This window comes from Triturus cristatus, chromosome 10 (genome assembly GCF_964204655.1).
Source record: "Triturus cristatus chromosome 10, aTriCri1.1, whole genome shotgun sequence".
NCBI lineage: Eukaryota > Metazoa > Chordata > Amphibia > Caudata > Salamandridae > Triturus > Triturus cristatus.
The window spans coordinates 327,431,298-327,457,698 of NC_140593.1; the positions used below are offsets into that span (position 1 = coordinate 327,431,298).

A 26,401-nucleotide genomic window follows, 5' to 3' on the forward strand; every position below is an offset into this window, starting at 1 on the left:
CATGAAAGGTACAGGCTACACCCCCAAACCATCATGGACCTGATAAGGGACCTGCACCCACTCCTGGACCAGCCAACAACAAGGGCGCATGCCATACCACCACATGTGCAGGTGCTCTGTAGCTTACATCTACTGGCATCCGGCAGTTACCAGGGGGTGATAGCTGCGGTAGGCGGGGTATCCCAGAGTTGCCTGTCCCGTTTCTTCAGGAAGTTCCTGGATGCCATGATGCTGAGAATGCAACACTACATTAGCTTCCCAAACACACAGGCTGAACTGCTCAAAACAAAGACCGACTTTTACCAGATGGCACAGTTCCCGCATGCCATAGGCTGTATTGATGGCACACACATTCCAATCTGCCCACCAGCAGCCACTGAGCACATCTACAGGAACAGAAAGTCCACCCACTCCATAAATGTGCAGGTAATCTGCGATGCAGGCAACATAATCACTGATATCGTAGCAAAGTTTCCTGGGAGCACCCACGACTCCTACATCTTCCAGAACAGTGGGATCTACACACGCCTGGTTGCCGGAGAATTTGGAGAAGGATACCTGCTAGGTAAATCACTGTGACACTCCCTAATACTTACCGCATATCAATGTGTATTGAGGTATGTGACTAATGTTACTCTCTTACTCACCTAGGCGATAGTGCATATGCCGTGCTGTCATTCATCCTCACTCCCTACCTACACCCATCAACCCTGAGTGAGAGACGATATAACGTGGCACACAAATCCACACGCAACGTGGTGGAGCGCACGTTTGGACTATTGAAAAGCAGGTTCCGCTGCCTCCACAAAAGCAGAGGCGCACGCCAGTACACACCCATCATCTGCTGCAAGATCATTGCCACTTGTGCAATGCTGCACAACCTTGCTACAAAGACAGGTACAGAGGTGGAATTCACAGATTTTGAGGACAATGATGATGAGTTTGCACAGCCAGAGCCCAACGCAGCAGGAGTGGCAGCAGCAACAGATGGGAGAGAGAGACGGTCAGAGATCACATGCAACTATTTCTAAGTAAGTAAGGGGACACAGACAGTAGTTGGATGCTATGACGTAGTTTTATTTTTGCGTCACTACGCCACAACACAACGGCAAAACTGGCCTAACAAATTGGTAACATCCATAGTTGGAAGTCAAGGGTTCCTTCACCCAACTGTGTCCTGTGATTGTGTGCTGCATCAGCGTCTGCGCCCACGCACTACAGTATGGGATTCCAGTGATTGGGTGTCCTCACTGGCTGTGGGACCAGTGGCAGCCCCATGCCGTCTGATGCTCCTCCGTGTGCATGTGACAGGGGGGGTAATGCTGCTCTTACTGGTGGTGTCCTCGCTGTCCCCAGCATCCACAGCACCAGTGGTGGCGGAGTGGCTTGTAAGCAGCACCTCCAGTGCACTGGTCACCCTCACCAGCCCCCTTGACACATCATTGCTGCAGTGCGCAAGCCCCTTCTGCATTGCCACGAAGCGCCTGCAGAGCAGAGAAGTGGCCGTGTTGCTCTGTCCTCATCGAGTTTTGTGCACAGCAGCATGACGGACTGGGACATGTCCCGCATGCCAGCAGCCATCTCCCTCATTCCCTCAGCCATTGAGCTTATGCCCCTGTCAATGTTGCCCATTGTGTCATTTAGGCCCTTCATCTGGCGCTGTACTGACTGGATTGCCTTGCCTTGTAGGCGCTGCACCTTCACCATGGTGGCCTCCAGCCCTAAGAACACACCATGGCTCTCACCCTGTGGAGGTGGACTGTGCACCTGAGCCCTGCGGCGGCGTCTGGCCCCTGTGTGTGCACCCTCAGAGGCAGAGGGCAAACCGGCATTGCTACCATCCAGTGGCACAGTGGATGTGTCCTCCCCCCTCGAGTCTTCTGATGAGGACTCTGACACCTGCAGTCTGGCAACTGCACGCCTCCTAGACCTCACCAATGCAGGTGGTGTTGTTTTGGGTGAGGCCAGCAGGAGTGGCGAGGGTGGATGTGGTGGCGAGGCTGGCTGTGGTGGCGTGGCTGGCTGTGGTGGTGATGCTGGCTATGGTGCTGTTGTCTGCCCAGCACTCGTGGTGGCCTTCTCTGTCCTGTCCTTCCAGGGTGCCCTCTCTCCCTTCTCCTGAGCAGTCCTGCGCGAAGTATCGCCTGTCATCAGCTCAGTGTACCTGCAGCCCTGCATTGCTTACATCATAATACATTTCTGCATCACTATCTCATTGTCCTCTGCCTGCTTATCGCTTATGTGTGTCACATGCCTTGTTGTTCTGTGCAAATCTTGTCATGATAGGGGTTTCACAGACTACATCTCCCATAATGCATTGCTGGTATGCACAAACCCCCTGTACTGGAGAGGGATTCACATTGCACAATTGGGAATTTGGGATAGGGGAAGGGGGGGCACAATGCTGTGCACGCGTCTTACCTTGTTTGGTAGCAGCTCTGGCAGAGCTGTCTGCATCCCCAATCCCAACGACACTTTCGGGCTCAATCGTGGTCTCCACGAGCTCCTCAAGTTCAGTCAGGGCAGGTGCCCTGTTCCTGCCTCCTCCTGTCCTACTGGCCTCTTTCTTCAAATCTGCCATCTTCCTCTTTGTGATGATACGGATATCGTACCACCGCTTCTTCAGCACATCACTGTCCCGGGGGGTCACTCCGATGGCATTTACCTGCGCCTGGATTCCAAGCCAGATCCGTCTTTTCTCGGATTCACCCACTTGCAGGGACTGCTTTCCAAACAGCTTATTGTGCTGCTTCACCACCTCCTCCACAAGTACCTGCAGTTCCTTTGGGCTGAATTTGAGTTTCCTCTTTCTTTCCCCTCCATCTCCCTCTGTGTCCTGGCTGGCCATTGTGTCAGTTTTCCTGTGCAAGTTTAGCCACTGGCTCTGTTGCTCTCCTCTGCACTCCCAGCCTCTCCAGAGTCTGCTGATTGTGTGCACCTGCCTGGGTGTGGCCACTTCCTGGTTGGGTGGGGTGTGGGTTGCACGGGATTGGCTGATTCCTCAATTGCTGTTCATTTGAATTACCGATTCGGTAAATTCCGATTCGGTATTTACCGAATCGGAAAATACCTAATCGGTATTTACCGATTCGGTAAATACCGATTCAGAAACACCGGTCGGTATTGTAGATTCGGTAAACATTTACCGATTTTTACCGAATCGGTAAGTGTTACCGAAAATTTAGGTACATAGCAAATACCGATTTCTAAATACCGATTCGGTAAAATTTGGTATTTAGGAATCGGTATTTCTAGGCTACCTACATATGGCCCATGGAGAGGTGCTTTTACTGCCCCAGGCCATGGCCTCAACACAGAGTGGATTTGGAGTGAGTAGCCTGAAGTACGCATGTCAGTCTGGCCGAGTCCACAGCCCCCTCGCTTCGTTATGCTATTTAAAAGCAACCCAGTCCTGCTGCGGTATGAAGCCCCACCAACCATGTGTTTGATATATGCCAGGTGGGTGACAGATCAAAGAAGTGGGTCAACGCCCTTCCTCCCCATGCAGGAACTGCCTCTGTGAGGCTGACGGGATATCTCCCAGGCTGGGACAGACTAACCCGTCCGCCATACTCTAAATTAGGCCCTCTGTATCTTCAGCCTCTTGCCGGGATGCAAACATGGACCATTTCGGATTCTGCTATTCAAATTAGTTTGTTTACCTAAACCAGGTTGCAAAGTTTCAACTCTCTCACGTTTCCGGCTGTGGAAAGGCGATTGAAACAATGTATCTCGTTATGCACGAAACAATTAATCAAAGACAGAGGCGGCAGGTTCAAATCCCACAATCGGCACGAGCACGCTGGAGGGTTTATTAGCAGAGACAGGAGTTCGCATGCTCAGAAGTGTTTAAAAAAATGTTGTGCAAAGGTATTTGTCGGATCGACCGAACTCCTAAGTTGCAAAGTTGTTACTTTAAGTTATCGAGCAGGGGAAGTGGCCTCGGGGAGTTTGGGCAGCATGTTTCTTCCCGCCTGCCATGTTTTTCAATGAGTATGGGGAATTATATATAAAACAGACAGACTATAGGTAAACAGCAGCCCTAAAGAAATGTTTTAGTGATTATTTAGAAAAATACCAAAGTAGCAAAATGTCATATGATCTGTTTTCATTATGCAACTGGATCTAAAAATAAATCACACATTTCTCTCATTTCTACATTCTAGCTATAGCCCTTAGGTGACTTTGCATTCTGGCGTGATATTCTGTAGAATATCTGCCATAGGGTTTGTTCACGAGTTCCAAAACCCTAACTTCTTGTGAGATGAGCACAGGGTGATTGAGGTTTGATCTGAACACATTTATTGGCGTTCTTGATGACAGTTTTAGGGCAGCACAACCAACAGTGAGGTAGATGGCCATGGGTCCTCTTCTCTGGCACTGCGTGTTCACCAGTGCTTAATTTGAGACGGTTACCAGTGCTTGGCACCGACACTTAATTGTCAGCACCAGTGCTTGTGACAGTCTGCCACAAGGTGTCCTGTCTGGCCAATTTAGAGATGATCACAACAACAGTTATTTATTATTTCAATATACATCAAAAATTACTATTACCTGCCGACAAAGTCATTCTTATAGCTTTGGAGGCCTGAAATACTCGAAATTGTCACACTTGTAGGAGTTTGATGGTTAGTAGTTGTGTTGTTACCATCATTGGCAGCATGGCAGGGCCAACCTGTGGTGCAAGCAGTAGTAGCCTCCTGAGTCCTGACGAGAGCCCTGGCACTTAATTTTTCTTTACAAATTAAGCACTGGTGTTCACGAGATGTTGAGCACCTTGCTTGCGCCTTACAGTTGCATTAGAGTTGCTTATCATGAAAGTCAGCTCTAAAGGAGGCTAACTGGTGCTGACCAGCTCTACAACCTAGAGTGCTGAGCACCTCCCAGCAACAGCAGACTCCTCCTGCCTATTGGCATTATGACTGCTCTGTGCGTGCACACTATTGCAGCTCACAGGAGAAGTGGACGTGCCTTGAACTTTAGGAATCACTCTGCTTTTCAACACTGCCTGTCCTGAGGCGTAGCTTTGGAGCCATCGATGGCGGACATGTGAGTCTGCTGCTCCGCGCAGGCCCGTTTATTATCCTGCAGTATCTAACCCCGGCCTGCAAACTGCATCTGCTTTACAGGAGACACACATCCTGAACAAACAAGCTGAGGGGGGCCCCCTTCATATATAGTAGAGTGGGCACCCCCTGCACTACGGGGGCTGCGAGGGTGTCCTTTACGCCACTGAGCGTGGAGGATCTATGGCCCGTGAATCGTTATTGCGGGAGGCGGTGCGATCCACACAACACTGGGGGCTCTGGGGGTGTGGCCAACCTCCCCCCACCGATGTCGTAGCTCCAAGATGATGGCTGAGGCCCAGGCGGGGCAGAGATTTGCAAGTGCTGTAGCCACCGGGCGGACCTTCCTAGGTGATGACAGTAGCGGTGCGGTGCTGGTAGTGGCAGGGTACTGGACCGGGCTCACCTGTGCCGGAGGGGGAGTTGGACGCCGACCCCAGGCCCACCAGAGGGAGAGGTGGTGGAGCGGTGGGCAGCCTTGGTGGAAGCTAGTGAGCTGGGTGCCGATGCCAGGAGCCGAGCGGCGCACAAAGGACCCCCATGTGCAGCGGTGGCTAGGGCCTGGCCCAGGGCGAGGTGCCTGGTTATCTGGTTGGTGGGCCCTGGGAGGCAGCCCTTACTGGCTTGGCTCCTCCCTTCGCCTGCGTCAGCTCCACTCCTGCCTGCAGGAGAAATGGAAAAGCGGTGGATAGCACTGACAAGTGTCGGGGAGCTGGGGGCTGCTGTCTGGGTTCGTGGGAGGTGCAAGGATGACCCATCGGTGGAGCAGACACCCAAAGCCCAGCTCAGGGCTTGGTGTCTGGCTAGCTGATTGGAGCGGCTAGGGAGGCCCATTGCCCGCATGCCCTCCCCACACCCTCCTGAGAGTGACTTGGGCCCCCTCATGGTACTGCTTAGAATCCTGTGGTGGCCCGGGGCCTGGTACCGATCTCCCATAGCCTGTGTGAGGCTGTGGCTCAGGTGGGGGTCCCTACTCCCTGATGACTCCTATCGATTGCCTGATCCCAACTCCCCTGCCACAAGTCTGCAGCCTGTGTGGCGGGCAGTAGATGTTGCTTGGAGGTGGTGTGAGTTGTTCACCCCACAGTCAAGGGTCCTGGGGGTCTTGTATGCGGTGGTGGCACTTTCCCAGCTGTTGGAGCGCGGTGGACTACTGTCACTCATTTCCCCTTAACTAAGGATTTGGAATTCGTTCAGTATAGCGCACTCTGTAATTTAATGCACAGATGGTTATTTGTTGATTAGGTAGGTGGTGCAGTCAGGTTAATCCTCCTGAGTATGAGGATACAATCTAGAAAGTGGGTTAATGCAGATCTCTATCACAGAGGTGCATACCTTTATGCACTCGATAAGATTGTGAATCATGTAAATACTGTTTAATCCGTTTGTTCAGAAAATTCTTTCCTTATTCAATAGTTCAATTTTGTTTTTTTTTGGGTGATTTACATCCAATGGGTATAATCATCTGTTATTGCATCATAACATTAATCATTCATGATTGGACATTTAACTCTGCCCAATACATTTCGGGCGGGTGGCCCTTCTTCAGGGACTTTCACACTCAGGACCATCAAACATGAGATATTAACTCCTTCAGAGATTGACAGAACGGCTACGGGCTTGGCAAGCACGTTTAAACAACAGGCCCACGGAACCCCTGAAGAAGGGCCACCCGCCCGAAATGCATTGGGCAGAGTTAAATGTCCAGTCATGACTGATTAATGTTATGATGCAATAACAGACAATTATACCCATTGAATGTAAATCACCAAAAAATTGAAAAATTGAAATATTGAATAAAGAAAGAATTTTCTGAACAAACAGATTAAACAGTATTTACATGATTCACAATCTTATTGAGTGCATAAAGGTACGCACCTCTGTGACAGAGATCTGCATTAACCCCATAACTAAGGAGCCATCCTGGGAGGGTGTGATCTGAGGACACCCTGTTGCCATTTGCAGAGGGCCCTACTTCATCAGCATGGGTAAAGCAAGGGCGAAGACAATGGGAGCCCCACCTGATCAGGACGATGTCACCCCTGAGCAGCAACAAGGGGGACTGGAATCGACGCCGCCAAAGGACCCCGTGCATCAGCAGTTAATGAAAATACTCAATGCTATTGCGAATACTAAGGCTAGCTTGCACCAGAATATCAGCAATGCGTTGGTGAGGCTGGGACTGGTTAGAACAGAAAATCAGAAGTTAGCAGAGAGAGTGAAAGTAGAGGAGTCCTTGCTCGTCGACCTACATCCTGTGCAACAGACACTGTCACTTCAAGTTGCAGAGCTCTCTGAAAGGGTCTGTACGCTGGAAAGTAGGACCAATGACACCAAAGGGCATAACAGAAGGAACAACATCAGGGTGGTTGGACTGCCTGAGTGGGTGGAGGGCAGCAACATGATTGCCTTCCTTGAGCAGTGGCTCAGCAAAGTGGGCATGCCAGATGGCCTATCAGTCAGTGGCGTCTCCTCGAGGGAGTGCTGCGGGGCAGTGGGGCGGGGCGGGCAGGGGAGGGGCAGGGTGTGGGGTAGTAAACTCTGGCATACGCCGATTGGGTTTGCAGCTCGCGCACTGTAATTCGTTTTATTTATTTATTTATTTACTTAACTCCGTTCGGCCGTCTGGCAGAGTTTACTACCCCCACCCTGCCACTCCCCTGCCCACCCCACCACCCCGCAGCAGTCCCTCGAGGAGCTGCCACTGCTGTCAGCCTTCTACACCCTTGAGAGAGCACACCATGTGCCAGCTCACCCTCTGGTGCCAGGGTGTCCGCCAAGCCTGGTGGTGGCAAAGCTCCTGCATTATAAGGCCAGAGATACGCTACTACAGAAGGCAAGAGGTGAGGGCCCATTTGTAGTGGAGAAGAGCAGGGTCTCGATATTCCCTGACTACACAGTGGAAGTTCACTGCAGATGGGCTTCATTTTTCTAGGTTTAGGAGGCTCTTCGGGAAAAAGGCCTGCAGTATTCCTTAATGTTCCCTGCCCAGCTCCAGATACTGTTAAAGGGGAAGACTCATTTTTGTGATGACCCCAACACGGCTTGGGAATGGCTTGAAGCCTATAAATCTGGGAACCCAGCCATGAGGAATGAACTTACCACCACATTAGGTGGCTTAAAATTAAGGAAAATGACCCAGAAGAGGCCCAAAAGGGGACAGTCAAAGAAACCAAGCATGTCCTAAACTTCATTGAGATCATGAAGGAGAGAGAGGTTGGTTCCCCTTCTGTCAAAGGGTCGGGTGACTCATATTCAGACGCCTCACGGGCAGACAGTATCCCACTACCGATAGTCACTCAGGGGACAGCAAATGATCTTATTTAAACAGAAGAATGCCTCTAAGCTGTACCGACCCTCTCTAGTGTTATGAAACACTTGCTCTTGTGTTGTGTTTACAGAATGGGAATTATAGATGCTCCGGGTTGGCGTGGCAACATGGAGGACTGCTGCCCTTACACTGTAGCCTACCCGCCCCTTGAAAGGCGACACCTATGGCTGGTTAGGGCCTTCGGCTGAAGTTGATGGTTTGCTTACAGTTGGGAGGCTGGTTGTTGCCAGATTACTCTGGGAAAGGGGAGTTTATATTTATGGGTGTTCTTTATTTGTTTTGATTTGTTTTGACTGCAGGAGTGGTTATGGATCCTTTACCTGGGGACGGGACAAGGCGTGGTCCAGAGGGTGTGTTTTCAGACATGGCACCCACACAGCACATGCTGAAGTTCTTGACATGGAATGTTAGGGGGATGGGCTCAGTTAATAAGCAGCATAATGTGCACAGATATTTAAGGCGGCGGGCAGTGCAGATAGCCCTGCCATAGGAGACACATCTTATACAGAGCGAGGTAAAGAAACTGCACTGGAGAGGGAGGGGACAGATATTTGCCACTTCCTTTTCAGCGTATGCCAGGGTTATGCTCATTTGGGTGAGGGTGGAGGTCCCCTTTCAACCTCTGCATATATTGATGGATCAGGAGGGGCGATCTATGTTACTGACCGGAAGATTGTTTGGCCAAGATATCACGCTCGGTTGCGTGTATGCCTCCAATCAGGATCTTAGTATCCTTCTGCCATAGCCTCTCGGCCCTCGTGGCTGAATTGATAACGGCGGAAGTGATACTTGGGGGAGACTTCAATTGTGTGGCTGATGTTACACTAGATCTCTCACTCCCCCCGCTACCCAGGGCACCAGGCCCATCGCAGTGCCATGGGGTTCTGTGCCAGGATCTGGAACTAGGGGTTGGAGGATATCTGGAGGACACACAATATGGGGGGAGAGACTACTCCTTCTACTCCCCCTTACCCCGCATGCATATGCGACTGGATGTCTTTCTGTGCTCCCATAATCTCAGCCATTCAGTCGGTCACACTGAATATTAGAGGAGGGGCTACCCAGGCATTTGTTGGCGTGGCTAGTTAGACCGGATACCCGCAGATCCCCGATTACACATGTCAAGTCCGGGACTGGTGAGTCCGGTTATAGTCCGGAGGCAATTAATGCTCTGTTCTGGGACTACTACAGGGACCTGTATAATGCACTGACCCCGGTCACTCCAATGGGACAGAGAGAATTTTTGAGTGCATTATCGCTTCCAGTGCTGGACCGTCAGGCAAGAGAGACACTGGGGGGACCGGTGACAATCCAGGAGATTCTTGTAGCTATTAAGAGCATGGCCTCGGATGAAACTCTGCAGAATTCTACTCTGCATATACCTCAACGCTGGCCCCCGACTGGAGACTCTATATGCAGAGTCTCTGAGGCTTGGGCAGCTCCTTGAGTCCACACACGATGAAGTTGCGATCCCCACGGTAAATAGACATAATATCGAAAAAAAAATATCGAGTGGACAGAATATCGAGTTTTAAATATAGAATGGACAGAATATCGAATTGCCAAAATATAGTGGTGAAGAATATCGAAAAACAGGTAAGAAATATCGATTGCAATAATATAGAAGTAAGTAATATCGACAGTCATAATATAGTTGTTAAAAATATCGAATTTTTTATAGTGTTTTAAGTGTTAGTATATGTGTTAAAAGTATGTATTAATATTGTAATGTATGTTAGAATATTTTTAAAGTAATGAATTTTATGTTATTTTATTTTTGTGTGATTTAATTCCGTAGCGGGTTGTGGGTTTATAGGGGAGTAGGGTGGGAAGTAATTTAATTATAGTACATTAAATAATAATTTATAGGAATTATTAATTATTTTTATTTTAATTTTGCGTTTTACTTCTGTAGCGGGTTGTGGGTTTATAGGGGAATAGGGTGGGAAGTAATTTAATTGTTATTAGTTAATTATTAATTGGTATCGAAAATTAATTGGTTGTTGATTAATTATTAATTGGTAAATAATTTGTATTAATTGGTAATTAATTTGTATTAATTGTTTAATTGATAATTATGTTAATTGTATTCATTTAATATTTGTAGCGGGTAGTGTGTTTATAGGGGAATATGGTGGGAAGTAATATAATTGTAAATAATTAATTATTTAATTGATGTGTGTATATTGTTAATTAATATATCTTTAATTTAATTTAGCGTTTTACTTCTGTAGCGGGTTGTGGGTTTATAGGGGAATAGGGTGGGAAGTAATTTAATTGCTATTAGTTAATTATTAATTGGTATTGAAAATTAATTGGTTGTTGATTAATTATTCATTGGTAAATATTTTGTATTAATTGGTAATTAATTTGTATTAATTGTTTAATTGATAATTATGTTAATTGTATTCATTTAATATTTGTAGCGGGTAGTGTGTTTATAGGGGAATATGGTGGGAAGTAATATAATTGTAAAAAATTAATTATTCAAATAATTTGTGTATATCGTTAATCAATATATTATTAATTAATGATTAATTGGTATTATTAGCATTTATTAATGTTTGTTATTGAAAAACAATTGGTTGTTAATTCATTATTAATAGGTAATTAATTAAACAAAAATATATTGGTATTTATAAATAATCAATTATTAAATCTTGTGTGATTGGTAATTAATTGTAATACTTGTTTTGGTATTAATAATTAATTCATTTTTAAAAAAATATTAATTTATTATTTTCCCTACTTTTGCACTTACTTGAGTGGGAATAGTAATTTTTACCCCTACGCTATCCAATGCTTTCCCTATTATTGCACTCTCTGGAGTGGGAATAGTAATTTTTACCCTACCGCTATCCAACGCTTTCCCTACTGTTGCACTCTCTGGAGTGGGAATAGTAATTTTTACCCTACCGCTATCCAACGCTTTCCCTACTGTTGCACTCTCTGGAGTGGGAATAGTAATTTTTATCCCTACGCTATCCAATGCTTTCCCTACTGTTGCACTCTCTGGAGTGGGAATAGTAATTTTTACCCCTACGCTATCCAACGCTTTCCCTACTGTTGCACTCACTGGAGTGGGAATAGTAAATTTTACCCTCCCGCTATCCAACGCTTTCTCTACTGTTGCACTCTCTGGAGTGGGAATAGTAATTTTTATCCCTACGCTATCCAACGCTTTCCCTACTGTTGCACTCTTTGGAGTGGGAATAGTAATTTTTACCCCTACGCCATTTGACGTTTTCTCTACTGTTGTAATCACTGGAGTGGTAATAGTACATTTTGAACTCCCGCTATCCAACGCTTTCCCTACTGTTGCACTCTCTGGAGTGGGAATAGTAATTTTTATCCCTACGCTATCCAACGCTTTCCCTACTGTTGCACTCTCTGGAGTGGGAATAGTAATTTTTACCCCTACGCTATCCAATGCTTTCCCTACTGTTGCACTCACTGGAGTGGGAATAGTAATTTTTACCCCTACGCTATCCAACGCTTTCCCTACTGTTGCATTCACTGGAGTGGGAATAGTAAATTTTACTCTCCCACTATCCAACGCTTTCCCTACTGTTGCACTCTCTGGAGTGGGAATAGTAATTTTTACCCCTACGCTATCCAATACTTTCCCTATTATTGCACTCTCTGGAGTGGGAATAGTAATTTTTACCCTACCGCTATCCAACGCTTTCCCTACTGTTGCACTCACTGGAGTGGGAATAGTAAATTTTACACTCCCGCTATCCAACGCTTTCCCTACTGTTGCACTCACTGGAGTGGGAATAGTAAATTTTACTCTCCCGCTATCCAACGCTTTCCGTACTGTTGCATTCTCTGGAGTGGGAATAGTAATTTTTACCCTCCCGCTATCCAACGCTTTCCCTACTGTTGCATTCTCTGGAGTGGGAATAGTAATTTTTACCCTACCGCTATCCAACGCTTTCCCTACTGTTGCACTCACTGGAGTGGGAATAGTAAATTTTACACTCCCGCTATCCAACGCTTTCCCTACTGTTGCACTCTCTGGAGTGGGAATAGTAATTTTTATCCCTACGCTATCCAATGCTTTCCCTACTGTTGCACTCTCTGGAGTGGGAATAGTAATTTTTACCCCTACGCTATCCAACGCTTTCCCTACTGTTGCACTCACTGGAGTGGGAATAGTAAATTTTACCCTCCCGCTATCCAACGCTTTCCCTACTGTTGCACTCTCTGGACTGGGAATAGTAATTTTTACCCCTACGCTATCCAATGATTTCCCTATTATTGCACTCTCTGGAGTGCGAATAGTAATTTTTACTCTCCCGCTATCCAACGCTTTCCCTACTGTTGCATTCTCTGAAGTGGGAATAGTAATTTTTACCCTCCCGCTATCCAATGCTTTCCCTACTATTGCACTTACTGGAGTGGTAATAGTAAATTTTACCCGCCCGCTAGCCTACGCAGAAAACATTGAATATTTTTAATAAATATTACGTTAATATATATGTATTAATTATTTTTTTTACTTACATTAACTATTTATTAATTTTAATGTTATTTAAGTATTTTTAAGTATGTGTCAGTTAATTATATGTATTATTTCATTAATTTTACATTACTTTTAAAACATTTAAAAAATTCGATATATTGACTAACTATATTATTTACAACGATATTTTGGATTCTATATTTTTGTACTTTCCTGTTTGGAGATAGGGAGTCGATATTTTGGTATTCTATATTTTGGCATCGATATTTTTGTAAGTCTATATTTTTGTAGTCGATATTATGTCAGTGATCCGATCCCACACCCTAAGACGAGTGCATAGGGGGCCAATGCTGTGGACTACTGACCACTCTCCATGCTCAACATAGATTTTTAAATACTTAGTATAATCCTTGCACTCCGCCTGCTCCCATACATGTCTACCTTAAATCACACTGATCAGAATGGGTTAACTCCATCGCGGACAACTTCATATAACTTGCGTAGATTATATCTGGTGTTGTCCCATCCCGAGGTGCGCCTTCTTCCGCAGGCAACACACATGTCGGTAGATATGGAAAAAGCTTTTGATACACTATGGTGGGATTACTTGTTTGGGGCCATTGTACGTATGGGTCTTGGAGATGGTTGGGTACGGCGGGTGAAGTTGCTTTATGAACACCTCACAGCGCATGTTAAGACAGGTAAAATGGTGTCCTCAGAATACAGAATTTTTCGTGGCAACCGGCAGGGTTGCCCCTTATCACCACTCTTGTTCACTATAGTAATCGAGCCTTTGGCCGAACTGTTTAGACAGAGAGGTGGGGGTATGGGATTGACTGTGGGAGGTCACAAACACTTCCTCTCACTATACGAAGATGATCTCCTGATTTATTTGAAAAGATGATCTGGTGGGTTCGGACATGGCACTCCACCTCTTGGGTAAATTTGAATACCTGTCAGGCTTGAGGATAAACAGAACGAAAACCTATTTGTTCCCCATGTCTGTGGCACTACTCTGCCCATTGGACCTCCCTGCAGATCTTAATTGGGCACAATCCACCTTCAGATACTTGGGGATACATGTCTTTCACTCCCTTGAGGACCTAAGAGAGGGTAAACTCGGAAGGACTCTTCGGTCCCTTATATCCTGTGTCCCTTTCTGGTGTTCCACACGACTGCCGATTATGGCCAGGATCTCCCTGTCTAAGATGGTTATGCTGCTGCATCTACAGTATTTTTTTTATCAACCTCCTGACCAGGGTACCTACCTGTTGGTTTCGTCAATTGGACTCCTTACTGCGGAACCTTATATGGGACAGCGGACAGCAGAGGGTGTCTTTGGAAACGCTGCATCGCCCTGTGATGGAGGGTGGTTTAGGGGTACTAAATTTCAAACTATACTTCCTGGCCTCTCAAATACAGTGGATTGAACGGTGGCTCGAAGGGATAGGATTAGAAGAGACAGGTCTGGCGGGGTCTGAAGCTCACCCCACCTTACTGCTAGCCGAACTACTTGACCCGGTGGTGGCAGTTGCTGCTGACCATGGCTTTACAGTGTTGAAGGCACTGTGTGGCCAACGCGGCAAGGATCCCTGTATGCCCCGGTTCTGCCCCTGATTGGCTTCCCACATGGGAACCCACGGATGAAATTCACAGCTGCACAGATGATGGCCTGGATGGAGGTGCGCTCGAAATGGTGGGGGACTGCTACCAGCAAAATACTCTTGCTCCTTTTGAGGACCTGGTTGAGGGCTTTGGCCTCCCACCTGGCCAGTTCCTCCGGTACGAGGCCCTGGTCCACACCTTCAAGGGAATGTGGAGAGGGAGCCGAGAGGAACCTGCAATTCATGCAGTAGTATACCCTTTGCTTACCTGGGTACAGCGAAGCATTTGGTGAAGTAGTTCTATAGCTCACTTTCCGGTATGTCCCGCAGCCCTTTATTAAAGTTATGCGAACTGTGGGAAGCGATATTGGACAGGCAGCTTTCAGACTTAGAATGGAGTAGGATTTTAGCATACGTTATGCCTTGCATAATACGAGGCTGAAGTACACACAGTTTAACTACGTGCACATGACCTACATGCCACCCTATAGACTCAGTGTAGCCTATGGTGGCAAGGCTTGTGACTGCCCGAGGTGTTACCATAGCAATGCTGACTTTGTACACATGACCTGGGCCTGTACCACATTGCGCCGGTTTGGGGACAAGGTGTCGGCGGTCAAGGTTTGCCTGCCTGGGCTCTTTCCCTGACCACCCAAACGGAAGGTGGGAAAAAGGTTTGTGGACCTCGCCTGTGTCCTGGCCAAGAGGAGGATCGCAATGGCCTGGAAATCTAACGGTGGGCCCGCAGTGGGACCTGGAAACGTGATGTGACTCACTGGGCTGGGGTGGAGGAACGAGGTTTGATGAGAGAAGAGTCGAAGGGGCTGTGGCAGTGTCCCTTAACAGAACAGTGGTGGGAGGTCCTGGAGGATTGGGAACACCCAGAGTGAGACTATAGTGGTGAGGCGGGGAGTTGGAATAGGACTGGCCAGATGAGATGGGCATTCCTGCAGCCAGGGAGCCTGATATGAGAGACGACCCCCACTGAGTAGTTTGAGAGCAGAGGAGATACAGGAGTGGATAGTGGATGTACTTATGCAACAGAGCGGAGAGCGTCCAGGGTGGCCGTCCCCCTGGACTCCCCCATTTTCACCCAGGATGAAAAGACACATTGGCCTGTGGCCTGGTTGGGAGACACCCTGGTCCCCCGCCCTCCCTGTACGCTGTGTACCCCAGTCTATTTCTAGATGGTTGCATTATTTGGACCCCTTGCACAAGTTGGTTGATGGTTGTTTTTGTTATGTATTAGATAAGTGGCATCCCCTCAATGGCTCTTTCCCAAGCTGGTCCAATATAATAATTAACCCCCTAATTAAGCACTTATAGGTCTAGGTGCAGGGGGAAAGGAACACTATTAAAGAAGAAAAAGAAGCACCCACTAGACCTGTATTTCTTCAACTAAGCTAATTGATGCTGTTGGTTCTGTTCCATTTACAATGAAATATTAACATATGAATGTTTTTTCATAAGATCAAGTTTATTATGTCTTCTTTCCTCATATGTTTTGCCAAACTGCCTCTTGATCCATACAAGTTAATTGGAAAACAGCATGCTGGTTTGAACAGTCTACAGATACATTTCAACAATTCTTTCTATGTATTGTGACATAGCTGTTGTTTCAAAATCAAAAATACATGTTTCTTTTGTTTTGATAAAAACAGAGTATCACCATTACAAAAATAAGCCAACTCCCCTCATAACCAATCCTCTCACTCTAACATGCATTATGAATTGTTATCCGTTGTGGTGTTGTGGGCTGGGATCTGCTTTCAAACAATAGGTCTATTGTTGGAAAGCAGATCCCAGCCCACAACACCACAGCGGATAACAATTCCTACTGTTTTTCTGCTGAGGCTTGTTCTAATGTATGTGTAGCATGCTGGGACGCTAGTTTGAATGTTTAGTATGTTAGTGTCATAGTTTGAATGTATGTTACAGTGAGATGATTGGTAATGAGGGGAGTTGGCTGACCTTCTGGCCTAGCAATAAAAGTTGGTCAACTTAGTCTGGTAGTGTCAATATCAAAGCTTGCTACATTCCTGGGTACTGTGATGGACATGTGATGTTAACACTTCAAATAATGTATAGAAAACTCAGCTATTCATGTTAATCACTGTCCAATATGCTGGCTTTAATGTGCTAACACATGCAAATAGCATTTGTGCATACCTGTGTTTGCATGTGCTAAAACGTTAAAGCTAGACATAGTGGCTTGGCTAATGGTACTTTTTTAATGTAGGCATTCTGGGAGTCTTTTTTACATGTTAGTTTATAATGTAATTTGCTGAAAATACATAATTCAAAGCTACTGTTGTGATGTAGTGACTATTGTGACTACCTCAGTGCTCTTTAAATGTGGCTCATATGATATCAAACCTATAATAATCAAAAGAAAATACTATAGCTCAAGAACAATACTCACCCATATAGAAAGTGCACAGCTTACATATACCAGAAATCTTGGACCCATGAGATAGTTTATAGCTGGTCCTGAAACATAAAGACAAACAAGTTTCAGATTAATCAGAAGTACAGTAAGGAAGAGCTGCCAAGAGGTTTAAAAAATGACCCTTTCATAGCTACTATGAAAACATAAATCAAATGTAAGACAGATAATAAAGTTGAAAGTTGTAGGTTGTATTAAAACACAGCAAAATCCAATAGTGATGTTCAATATGGTTTTATAACTTAAACATGACTATTAGCCCTTTTTATTCTTCGATTATACAGCATTTTGAACACCAATGATAGTGCCAGGATATATTACTATTACGGTGAACTCACTTCGAATTTGTAAATGATCATCACTACACTGTGTACTATTGGGGTAAGTTATGGCAGGCTATGTTATGCCCATATGTAAAATACAGCTGGAACAACCATTTCCTATGTGACTAGGAACTTTGGGCCTTATTAGGATGTTGGATGGGCCCCCACCAACAGGCCGTCGGTGGCGGTCCATCCGACATTCAAGGCATTGGTCCATCGGGACTGACTGTCACCTCCAAAAGGATCAAGAATCTCGTTGGGGCATCGGTCGGAGGCCTAATCCCTACAATGGAGACGTGCCTTTGCGGGCATTGCTGGAGGGATTAGGATGTCCCTTTCTGACAGCTTTTCCAAGTCTGCCTTTCCGACATGCAAAGCATGTCTGCAAGTGACTTTGCGGGCCCCTAGCAGGGTCCCCATTCCCCCCTAGGCCTCCCCTGTGTGGCCTGGGGGTACATGTGGTGCCCTCCCAAATATCTATGCACACATGTGCCAGGCACCACATGGTGACTGGCACATGGTGCTTAGATGTTCAGAAACATACCGTTTATCATTGCAGCTTGTACTGCAGCCCTTTTCCGGGCCTCAGCACAAGCCGCATTGGGAAATGCTATGTTTCCAACCGCCTTGCTGGCGGCCAAATCATAATATCAGAAGTGAAACCGTTGACTACTTGTCAGGCAGTTCCACTCCCGAAACAATGTAAGTAGGACACTCATCTGACTGACATCGTAATAAGGCCATTTGTAGTGTTCAGGGAACAGGTAGTTAGACCAATGCAATATTACTACAAATGTCACAAACTTTATTTGAACCTGTTTTCGTACTAAAGATTTTAAGGATCAACAGCCATATCATGATGTGCTGGACTGTCTCAGTGCAGAGCTGAGAGACTATTGTTTTGCATGCAAGGAGTCTAAAGTTCAAACATATAACTCAAAATTTCTCTCAGAGGTTTGCCTCTCTCTATTTTCGGCGTGTTCTGTCTAAAGTTCATACATTAAGTCAGAGAAATTCTGCGCCCCAAAGTGTGATCATGATTTGCCCATACACTTGCATGAAACATGAGAATGGGCAAATAAATATGTGCAAATCACATACTAGCACAATTCAAAAACAAACAGCACAAACACAATTTGGACTGGAGAGTTTCAGTGCAGGGTACTGAGTTTTATGTGAGAGGGTGCCCATGCATGAGCAGAGCCCCTCTGCAGCTTCCAGAACCTCTATTCTGGGGTCGTTTGTGATGCAGCCTACCATATACTCTTAAGTGCATTATAACCTCGCGGTAAATGCTAACTTTAAAACGGCTGCATGGATACATGTCGTGTTTGGTGTCAAACACCTTGGAATCATACCTCCACACCAGTAACTGGTGTGGGAGGTATGATTCCACCCTACTAGAGGGAGAAACATGACAGCTCTGGTACACCCGGTACCAGCTTTACAGACCCTGGCATCATAAAATGGATGCTGCCAGCCAAAGACACGAGTCTGCCCTCCTGCTGCTGAATGAAACTCAGGCAGGGGACGGCTGGACAATAGGTTTCCTGTCAAAGGGAAGTGTGACCACCTCCCAGACAGGCTTTAGTGTATTGGGGCTTGGTGGGTGCACTCTGAGAGTGCTTTGATGTCTGCACTGGGGGCACATTTGGTGTCCCTGTGCATAGTCCAGCTCAAACCGGTTGCAGGGACTATCAGCCCCTGCTCTGGTGTGAAACTAGACAAAGGACATGGGTGTACCCACCCCTCTATCCTGACCCTCCCATAGGTGGGTCCCCAGAGTTTGTCACACCCTTGCTTGGGTATAAAGTATGAACCCCTGGCTACAGGACTTTGGATTTACCTGGATGAAACTCTGCTACAGAAACCAAGTACTTCAACTATCTACACTATGTTGGATGACCGAAGAATCTCCCTTGGAGTAAAGGAGTTACTCCCCTGCAAGGCAGGCACTAAAGACAAATCTGACCGGTTTGCATCTATGCAGCTCCTCCTGACGGACTCTAAAGATTTTGCAACACAGGAGGTGGGTTCCTAAGCTTCCCTGAGGCCGACCAGTGTTCTTAGCAAACCTGAGACCCACAGCCCTCGTGGGGACCGTGCAACTCAAACCCCTGAACACCGAGCACATTTGCAGCATCATCTGCTTTTTGCCGATCCCTGAGGCTGTGCTTTGGGCTACTTGTAGTCCAGACCCTGAGCAGTGATTCCACCAAAGATTACTGGCCTACACTCCACGAATGTTCCATGGGCTGGTATTTAGTGATTACTCTCGAGGTCCCTTCGCGATCCCTGGTCCATCGACCTGTGGGTCCCTGAGAAGGGTACTTTAACTTTCAGTGGACTTTCCTGGTTGCTCCATACGTGCCCTGACTCTCCATCATTGGGGAGTCCACATGACCTTGCTGGTCCACACCGAAGCATCTTTTCTCTGACCGCGTGGGTTGCAGTTGCCAAGGCTTGTTGGTCTCCAATCCGGACACTGAGCCCCCCAGCACTCGACATTCTTCGTGGGACAGCTTGCCAGTGGACTTTGGTCATCTTCAACGTCTCCTGGTCCCCGTGGCTGCAGAGTCAAGCTTCACCTCTTCGCACCTGAAACACCCGACATCGGTGGGCATTCGTCTATCTTGCCCCTGGTCACTGGCAAGTGACCCAGACTCTGTCTCCTCTGCTTTCAGGTTCTTCTCAGCTTCCTCTTCCTGGCAGCAGCACTTTGCAGCATCACGCCATTGAAAACGACAAAGGTTCCCGACACCATTTAACACCTATGCACCCGGCTTCCCTGGGTGAGGTAGCCTGAGTACTCCGGTGCTCCAGTGGGTGCTGGCTTTAGAACCTAAGTTTGAAAGGGTTTGCTCCAAGTCCTCTCCTACGTGTCCTTAAGCTTTAAAATTCCAACCACGACTTTCCCATAGGATTGTACGGAGCTCGCAGCTGTGTTCTCACACTGCACGCGTCCCCTGTGGGTCCCCTGTGTCACTACCTTGGGTGGTTCCTTGGGGTCGCAGTGATTCTACGTGCTCTAGGCACTGTGTCTAGTCAAGTCGTGGTTGTTATACCACTTTCTTAATATATGGTTGGGTCTCCCCCTGGAGCACCCTGTGTATTGTGCTATTTACTGTCGTTCTAGTGCTGTAATATTGTGTATCTTGTTCTCTAACCTAATCATTAATAAGGGTCGTTTGGACTGGTGCAAGGTGCCCACTATAACCAGTGGACAGCATATACCAGGCTAACTTCTCACACTGTTGTTATTTGCATAATGTTTTAGACTTGTTATTGTATATTTAGATGGCTCTATGATTTATATCTTGGAATGTAAAAGGTTTTGGATCACCCATAAAGTATCAAAGGGTTTTATCTCATGTTTCCTGTTTGAAAGGTGACTTTGTTTTATTACAAGAAATTCAAGTAACTGAGAAGGAAATATCTGAACTTAAGCATCAATGGGTTGGTCATATCTTTGCCTCTCCTGGTTCAGGGAAACATAATGGTGTAGCCATTCCTAGTCACAAATGCTTAGATATAAAAATTATAGGTCAATATGCTGATACTGAAGGTAGATGGGTTTCCGCTTCCATATTAGTCAACAAAATCCCTATGACTATTTTTAATTTATATTCCCCTGCTAATCCTGATAAAGTGTTTTGTCCCCAGATTTTATCTAAATTAATGATGTATAGTGATGATTATTTCTTAGTTGGTGGAGACTGTAACACGGTTTTTGACCCCATTATTGACAGATGTTCTAAATCTAAATGTATTCCTTTTCATGTACATTCTCAATTTACATCTGCTATATGTCAAAGATCCATTGTTGATGCCTGGAGATTATGTAACTCCACTCTTCAAGAATATACTTTTTTCTTTCCTGTTCATTCTTCTCAATCTCAAATTGATTACTTCTTTCTTTCTAACGCTCTTACACAACATGTATCTCATTCTGATATAGGTTCATATTAATTTTGAGGTCGTCCTCCTGTCTCATTGGACTTAGACTTACTTCCACCTATGGAGGGGATTAGGAGATGGAGATTCAATAACTCCCTTCTATTCGATCCCAGTTTCACCAATGGTTTTCACAAATTTGCAGACACGTTTTTTCTAAAAAATGAAACCCTACATAGTTCCCCTCAACTTATTTAGGACACCTTTAAAGCTGCCTCTACAGATTTAATTATTTCTTTTGTAGCCCAGAAAAGGAAATCCACGTCTAAGAACACACAATTACTAAACTCACGCATCAAACAATTAGAACATTCCTTTTATTCTACGAAATCTCAATCTGGCATTGAAGATCTTATCAAGGCCAAATTCGATTGTAATAAATTTTCCACTGAATCTGCCAATTCGTATTAGCTTAAATCCAGTGCTAAATACTATGGCGATCAAAATAAGGCAGGGAAGCTGGTTGCTATTTATTTTAAGATTAAAAAAGACCGTACTAAAATTCACTCGCTTCTAACTTCTGCAAACAATGTAGTTCATAAAAATGAAGATATTCTTTTAGAATTTACTGAGTTCTGTCAAAATCTATATACTCCTGAATCTCATCCTCTTCAAGAAGATATTCTTCAGTACTTATCCTCCATCGCTCCTCCTTCCTCTCTTAATGTGGATTTCTCTCCTTTAGAGGAGGACATTCAGGTTAATAATATTCTTTTTTTTTTGGTTTTTTTAAAATATTTATTTGTAATTTTAACATAGTACACAACAACGTATAGCATTACAATGTGCAGTGAGCCATAGCACAACCCCAGTGTTCTCTACCGTCCGGCCCCATATCGGTGACAGACTCAATAGAGCCATTCTTTAAGCCAATTAGTACAAGAAGAAAGCATATATAACACATAGAGCGAAAAAGTAACATTCTGTGTGGGTAGGGAGGAATTTACCAGTCACAAAACAACCAGAGGCAAGCAGTCCAAAACCCCGGCAACATTATTCAATATATATGTGCCCACCAGCATCAACAGTCCCAGCGAGCTGAGGTCATTGCCACTGAGATATCCTGCAAAACACCCCCACCAGTCTTTATGCCGTTGTATGTGGAGCAGCAATCCCATATGCGGAGCTGTGTAGGAGTAGGTATCCCTGGAGAGGTTTCTATATATCTCTGGGTCTGGAGGTAGTTGGCACCGTCTCAGCATAGATAGCAGTCTGTCCTTGACAATATGTTAGGTCTGTCAACCATTCTTTGAATTTCGGGGCCCGGCCCCTTCCCCATTTACATGCCACTCTCCGTTTAGCTAGCGGTAGTGATGTAGCCAAAAAATTCCTATAAGCGCTAGGTACCTTTGACGTGTACCCTAACAGTGCCGTCAGAGGATCTCTCTCGATTTCCCCACCTGTCATCTTCTCTAGTGGCCCTAACACCTGTTCCTAGTACTCATGTATTTTCGGGCACTCCCACGCCAAGTGCAGGAACCCTGCCTCCGATTGATGACACCGCTCGCATCTGTCAGTTGTGGCTAATTTAAATTTGTATTTCTTAAGTGGTGTATAGTAAAGACGATGCAAGTATTTATAATGTAGTACTCGCAGCCTACAGCTCGCTGAGATCTGTGCTGTCTGTAGGCAGCAATACTTCCACTGTTCGTCAGTGATTTCCCGCCCAAGATCCTCCCCCCACTGCACTCGCGCCGGGCAAGGAGCCCCCTCCCTGTTGGACCGTATGGTAGTGTATAAAGCAGATACTAGATGTTTTCCATCTTTGGAGCTAAGCAGATTGTGCAGCGGGACCAGACTTAAGGGTTCCCGCGGGAAGTCCGGGATAATTGAACGCATACCCTGTCTTAGTTGGACATAAAGGAATACATCCAATGGTGTGTTTTGCATACCTTGTAAGAATTGCTCTAATGTGCGAAATTCCCCAGCATGAAACAGGTCCCCCCATGTGGAGATCTTTACTCGCTGACATAACTCCAAAAATCCCCTCTCCGGCAGCAAGGACAGCTTAGGATGATATGTCAGCGGTAGTCGAGGGGAGTGCAGGACTGGCGCAGCCAACAAAGCCATTATCCTATTCCAGGCATCCACCGTCCTTGTAATAGTAGTTGGTGGCGTCGCGAGTGAGCGCGTAGCCCCATAAGTCAAGCCACTTAGTGGTACCGGGTCTGCCAGCCAGTCTTTCACAGCTATTTGCGGCATGTATCTGGGGGGATGTATCCAATAGTAGGCGTAATGCGCCTGTGCGCTTAGGAAATAAAGCTCAAAATCAGGGATATCAAATCCCCCCTGATCATATGGTCGTATTAAAGTCGACCATTTAAGTCTTGGTTGCTTCCCTCCCCAAACTAGTCTGAGCAATTCAGAGCGCAATGTCTGAAAGAAATCCTGTCCGGGATGGTATGGTATGTTGAGAAACAAGTAAAGTAATTGCGGTAGTACAATCATCTTTATGAGGGAAGCCCTCCCTGCCAACGAGAGCGGCAACGAGATCCAACGTGTAACGTTGGCTGTAAGTCGAGTGATAGCCGTACCATAATTTGCTCGTATTGTTTCCTCTTTATCTCTGGTAAACTGTATGCCAAGATATCGCAAATCATTATCACACCAGTCCAATGGGAAGTCCAAGGGAAATCTAGGTACCGCCGACGTGAGAGGAAAAAACTGCGACTTCCCCCAGTTAATATTGATGCCCGATAAGCTACCAAACCGAATGAACTCTCGTAAGACAGGGTTGATATTCTGCACGGGGTCCCTGATATATAGCGTCATATCGTCAGCATATAATGAGATTAGTAGCTGACGCATGCAGCAGCGAAATGCCTTATCTTGGTGGCTTTGGCGTAAGCTGGAAGCTAGAGGCTCCACAGCTATGGCAAACAATAGTGGGGATAGAGGGCATCCCTGTCGAGTGCCCCTCGAGATCACTATTGGCTGGGACAGCTGCCCATTAATTAAGATCTTGGCAGTAGGGCGGTGATATAGTAACTTGATCCAGGATAAATATATATGAGGGAAGCCCATTTTCTGTAGGACCCCAAATAAATAGTCCCACTCTACAGAATCAAATGCCTTGGTGGCATCTAAAAAAACTGCGGCAAGAGGAAACTCTGGGTCTACTGTTTGAATTAAGGAGAATAAGGTCCTAAGGTTATGGGATGTATTTCTACCCGGTACAAACCCTGATTGGTCTGGGAGTATTAACTTATCCATTAGTAAAGCCAACCGGTCAGCCAGCGTTTTCGCTAAGATTTTGGTGTCACAATTTAACAATGATAGAGGACGGTAAGAGTCACAGGACTCAGGGGGCTTGCCGGGTTTCAACAGAGACGTAACTATCGCTTCCCTCATCAAGGGGGGAAGGACACCCACCTCCAAGGATTCTGCATATACCTCCTTTAACACTGGCGCCATGATGTCAATGTAATGTTTATAAAATTCTGCCGGTAGGCCATCAGAACCTGGAGCTTTCCCGTTCTGCAGTTGCATGATGGCTTCCCTAATTTCATCCACCTCCAAGGGGTGCATGAAAAACTCTCTTTGCGCATCACTTAGCCATGCCAACACTATATCCCCCATAAAGTCATCCAATTCTGGAGTCCCTCGCCTCTGGGATGTGTATAGAGTTCCGTAATGTGCAAGGAACGTGTCTAAAATGGCCGGTGTGTCACGCTGCAACATTTCCCCAGGTCCCTGTATCTCTAGAATGTATGCATTAAATCGTGGGCTCCTTGTCACCGCAGCCAACGCCCTACCCGGCCTCTCCCCTTCCCTGTATTTGCGGGCTGTCCAGTACTTGCCTCTAAATTTGGACTCTCTAAGTGCCGTGTCCTCATAGTCAGTTAATTTTTCCCGAAACTGCGTTTGCACTTGTCCCACTTCTCCTCTCCCCATCCGCCTCTCCAGCTCTTGCAATTCTCGTTCTAATTTACGCAAAGTACTCTGTAAGTCCCTCAATACCCCAAAGCTTTTTGACATGCAGAAGCCCCTGATCGTTACTTTGAAAGCTTCCCATATCACTTCAACACTATCCACTGTCCCTTTATTCCTTATGAAGAAATCCTTAATCTCCTCTCCCAATTCTGTCTGAAATACCATATCCAACAACGCTGTGGGTTGCAACCTTCAACTCGCCCTAGGTCTATCATACCCCGGTGGAGTAAGCACCAGTTTCACCGGACAGTGATCTGAGAACGTCCTAGCTAAATGTGATACACTACAAATGGACGGCCCCAATCCCTTAGACAGCAGACAGTAGTCTATCCTCGCCCATGTCCCTCTATGGGACGTAAAGTGCGTGCCCTCCTGTCCCTGCGGATGTGTATATCTCCAACTGTCTATTAGCTCGCCTTCAGCGATGATCCCACAAAGCGCCTCTTGTGCCTGTGTATAATGATGTGTGGCCACATTAGATCTGTCACGAAGCGGGTCCAGAGCCACATTAAAATCTCCGCCCCAAATGATATGAGTGGAGCCAGCATTTAGTATCTTGCCCCATAGTATGGTGAAGAATTCAGGGCTGTCCGTATTGGGTCCATAACAATTCACAATCGTGACAGATTCCCTACCCAGCCTCCCCCATGTGATAACAAACCTACCCTGCGGATCCACCGCCGCTCCCGCCATTTCGAAAGGTGTTTGTTTTTTAAATAAAATGGCAGTGCCGCGAGCATATGAGGAGTATGATGAAAATAATCGGCAGCCTGCCCATTTACTGGCAAAGTTATTAGCCGCTTTTGGATTAATATGAGTTTCTTGCAGCAAGGCTATTTGTATATGCTGCCGGTCTAGGTAGGCTAGAACCTGCCTCCGCTTCCTCGGATCTCCTAGGCCCCTGACATTCCACGACATCACATTCAGAACAGCTCTATCCTTCAGTGTCATTGCACTCGTGCATCACCACCTGCCTTATGCATTGAGTAGACTTGTACATTGGCAATCCTACATATGGATCGAGAATTTGACCACCAGGTAATCGCACCCCTGACTCACCGCAAATGTTAGGTTCCCCCTCCCAGCCCTCCCCCGCCCACTGAAACATCCCAAACATGTCAGCCATAGATGAACCACCCCCCTCCCCTATACCCCTTTGCTCCTGTATCATAACCTCAGAACCTGTGGTTCCCCACTGAGCACTTAAAACGCAAATTAGAAGAAGCAAAAACCATACAAAGAACAACAAGGGGGATCTCCCATCTGGGTGACTCAC

At 46.2% G+C, this 26,401-nt stretch overlaps 1 protein-coding gene across 1 annotated transcript in view; it reads right to left on the bottom strand.

The window, feature by feature from the left end:
* The window catches only part of LOC146789399 (ferroportin-like), a 179,790-nt gene extending 154,500 nt beyond the window's left edge, over positions 1-25,290 (bottom strand). Inside the window, exons 1-3 of the mRNA XM_085631087.1 lie at positions 24,565-25,290; positions 19,897-19,912; positions 16,892-16,959 (exon numbers count right to left, since the gene is read on the bottom strand). Of these exons, the coding sequence (XP_085487213.1) occupies positions 16,892-16,959; positions 19,897-19,912; positions 24,565-25,290 (810 nt within the window). The remainder of the gene's footprint in view (positions 1-16,891; positions 16,960-19,896; positions 19,913-24,564) is intronic.
* Positions 25,291-26,401: the final 1,111 nt, after the last annotated feature.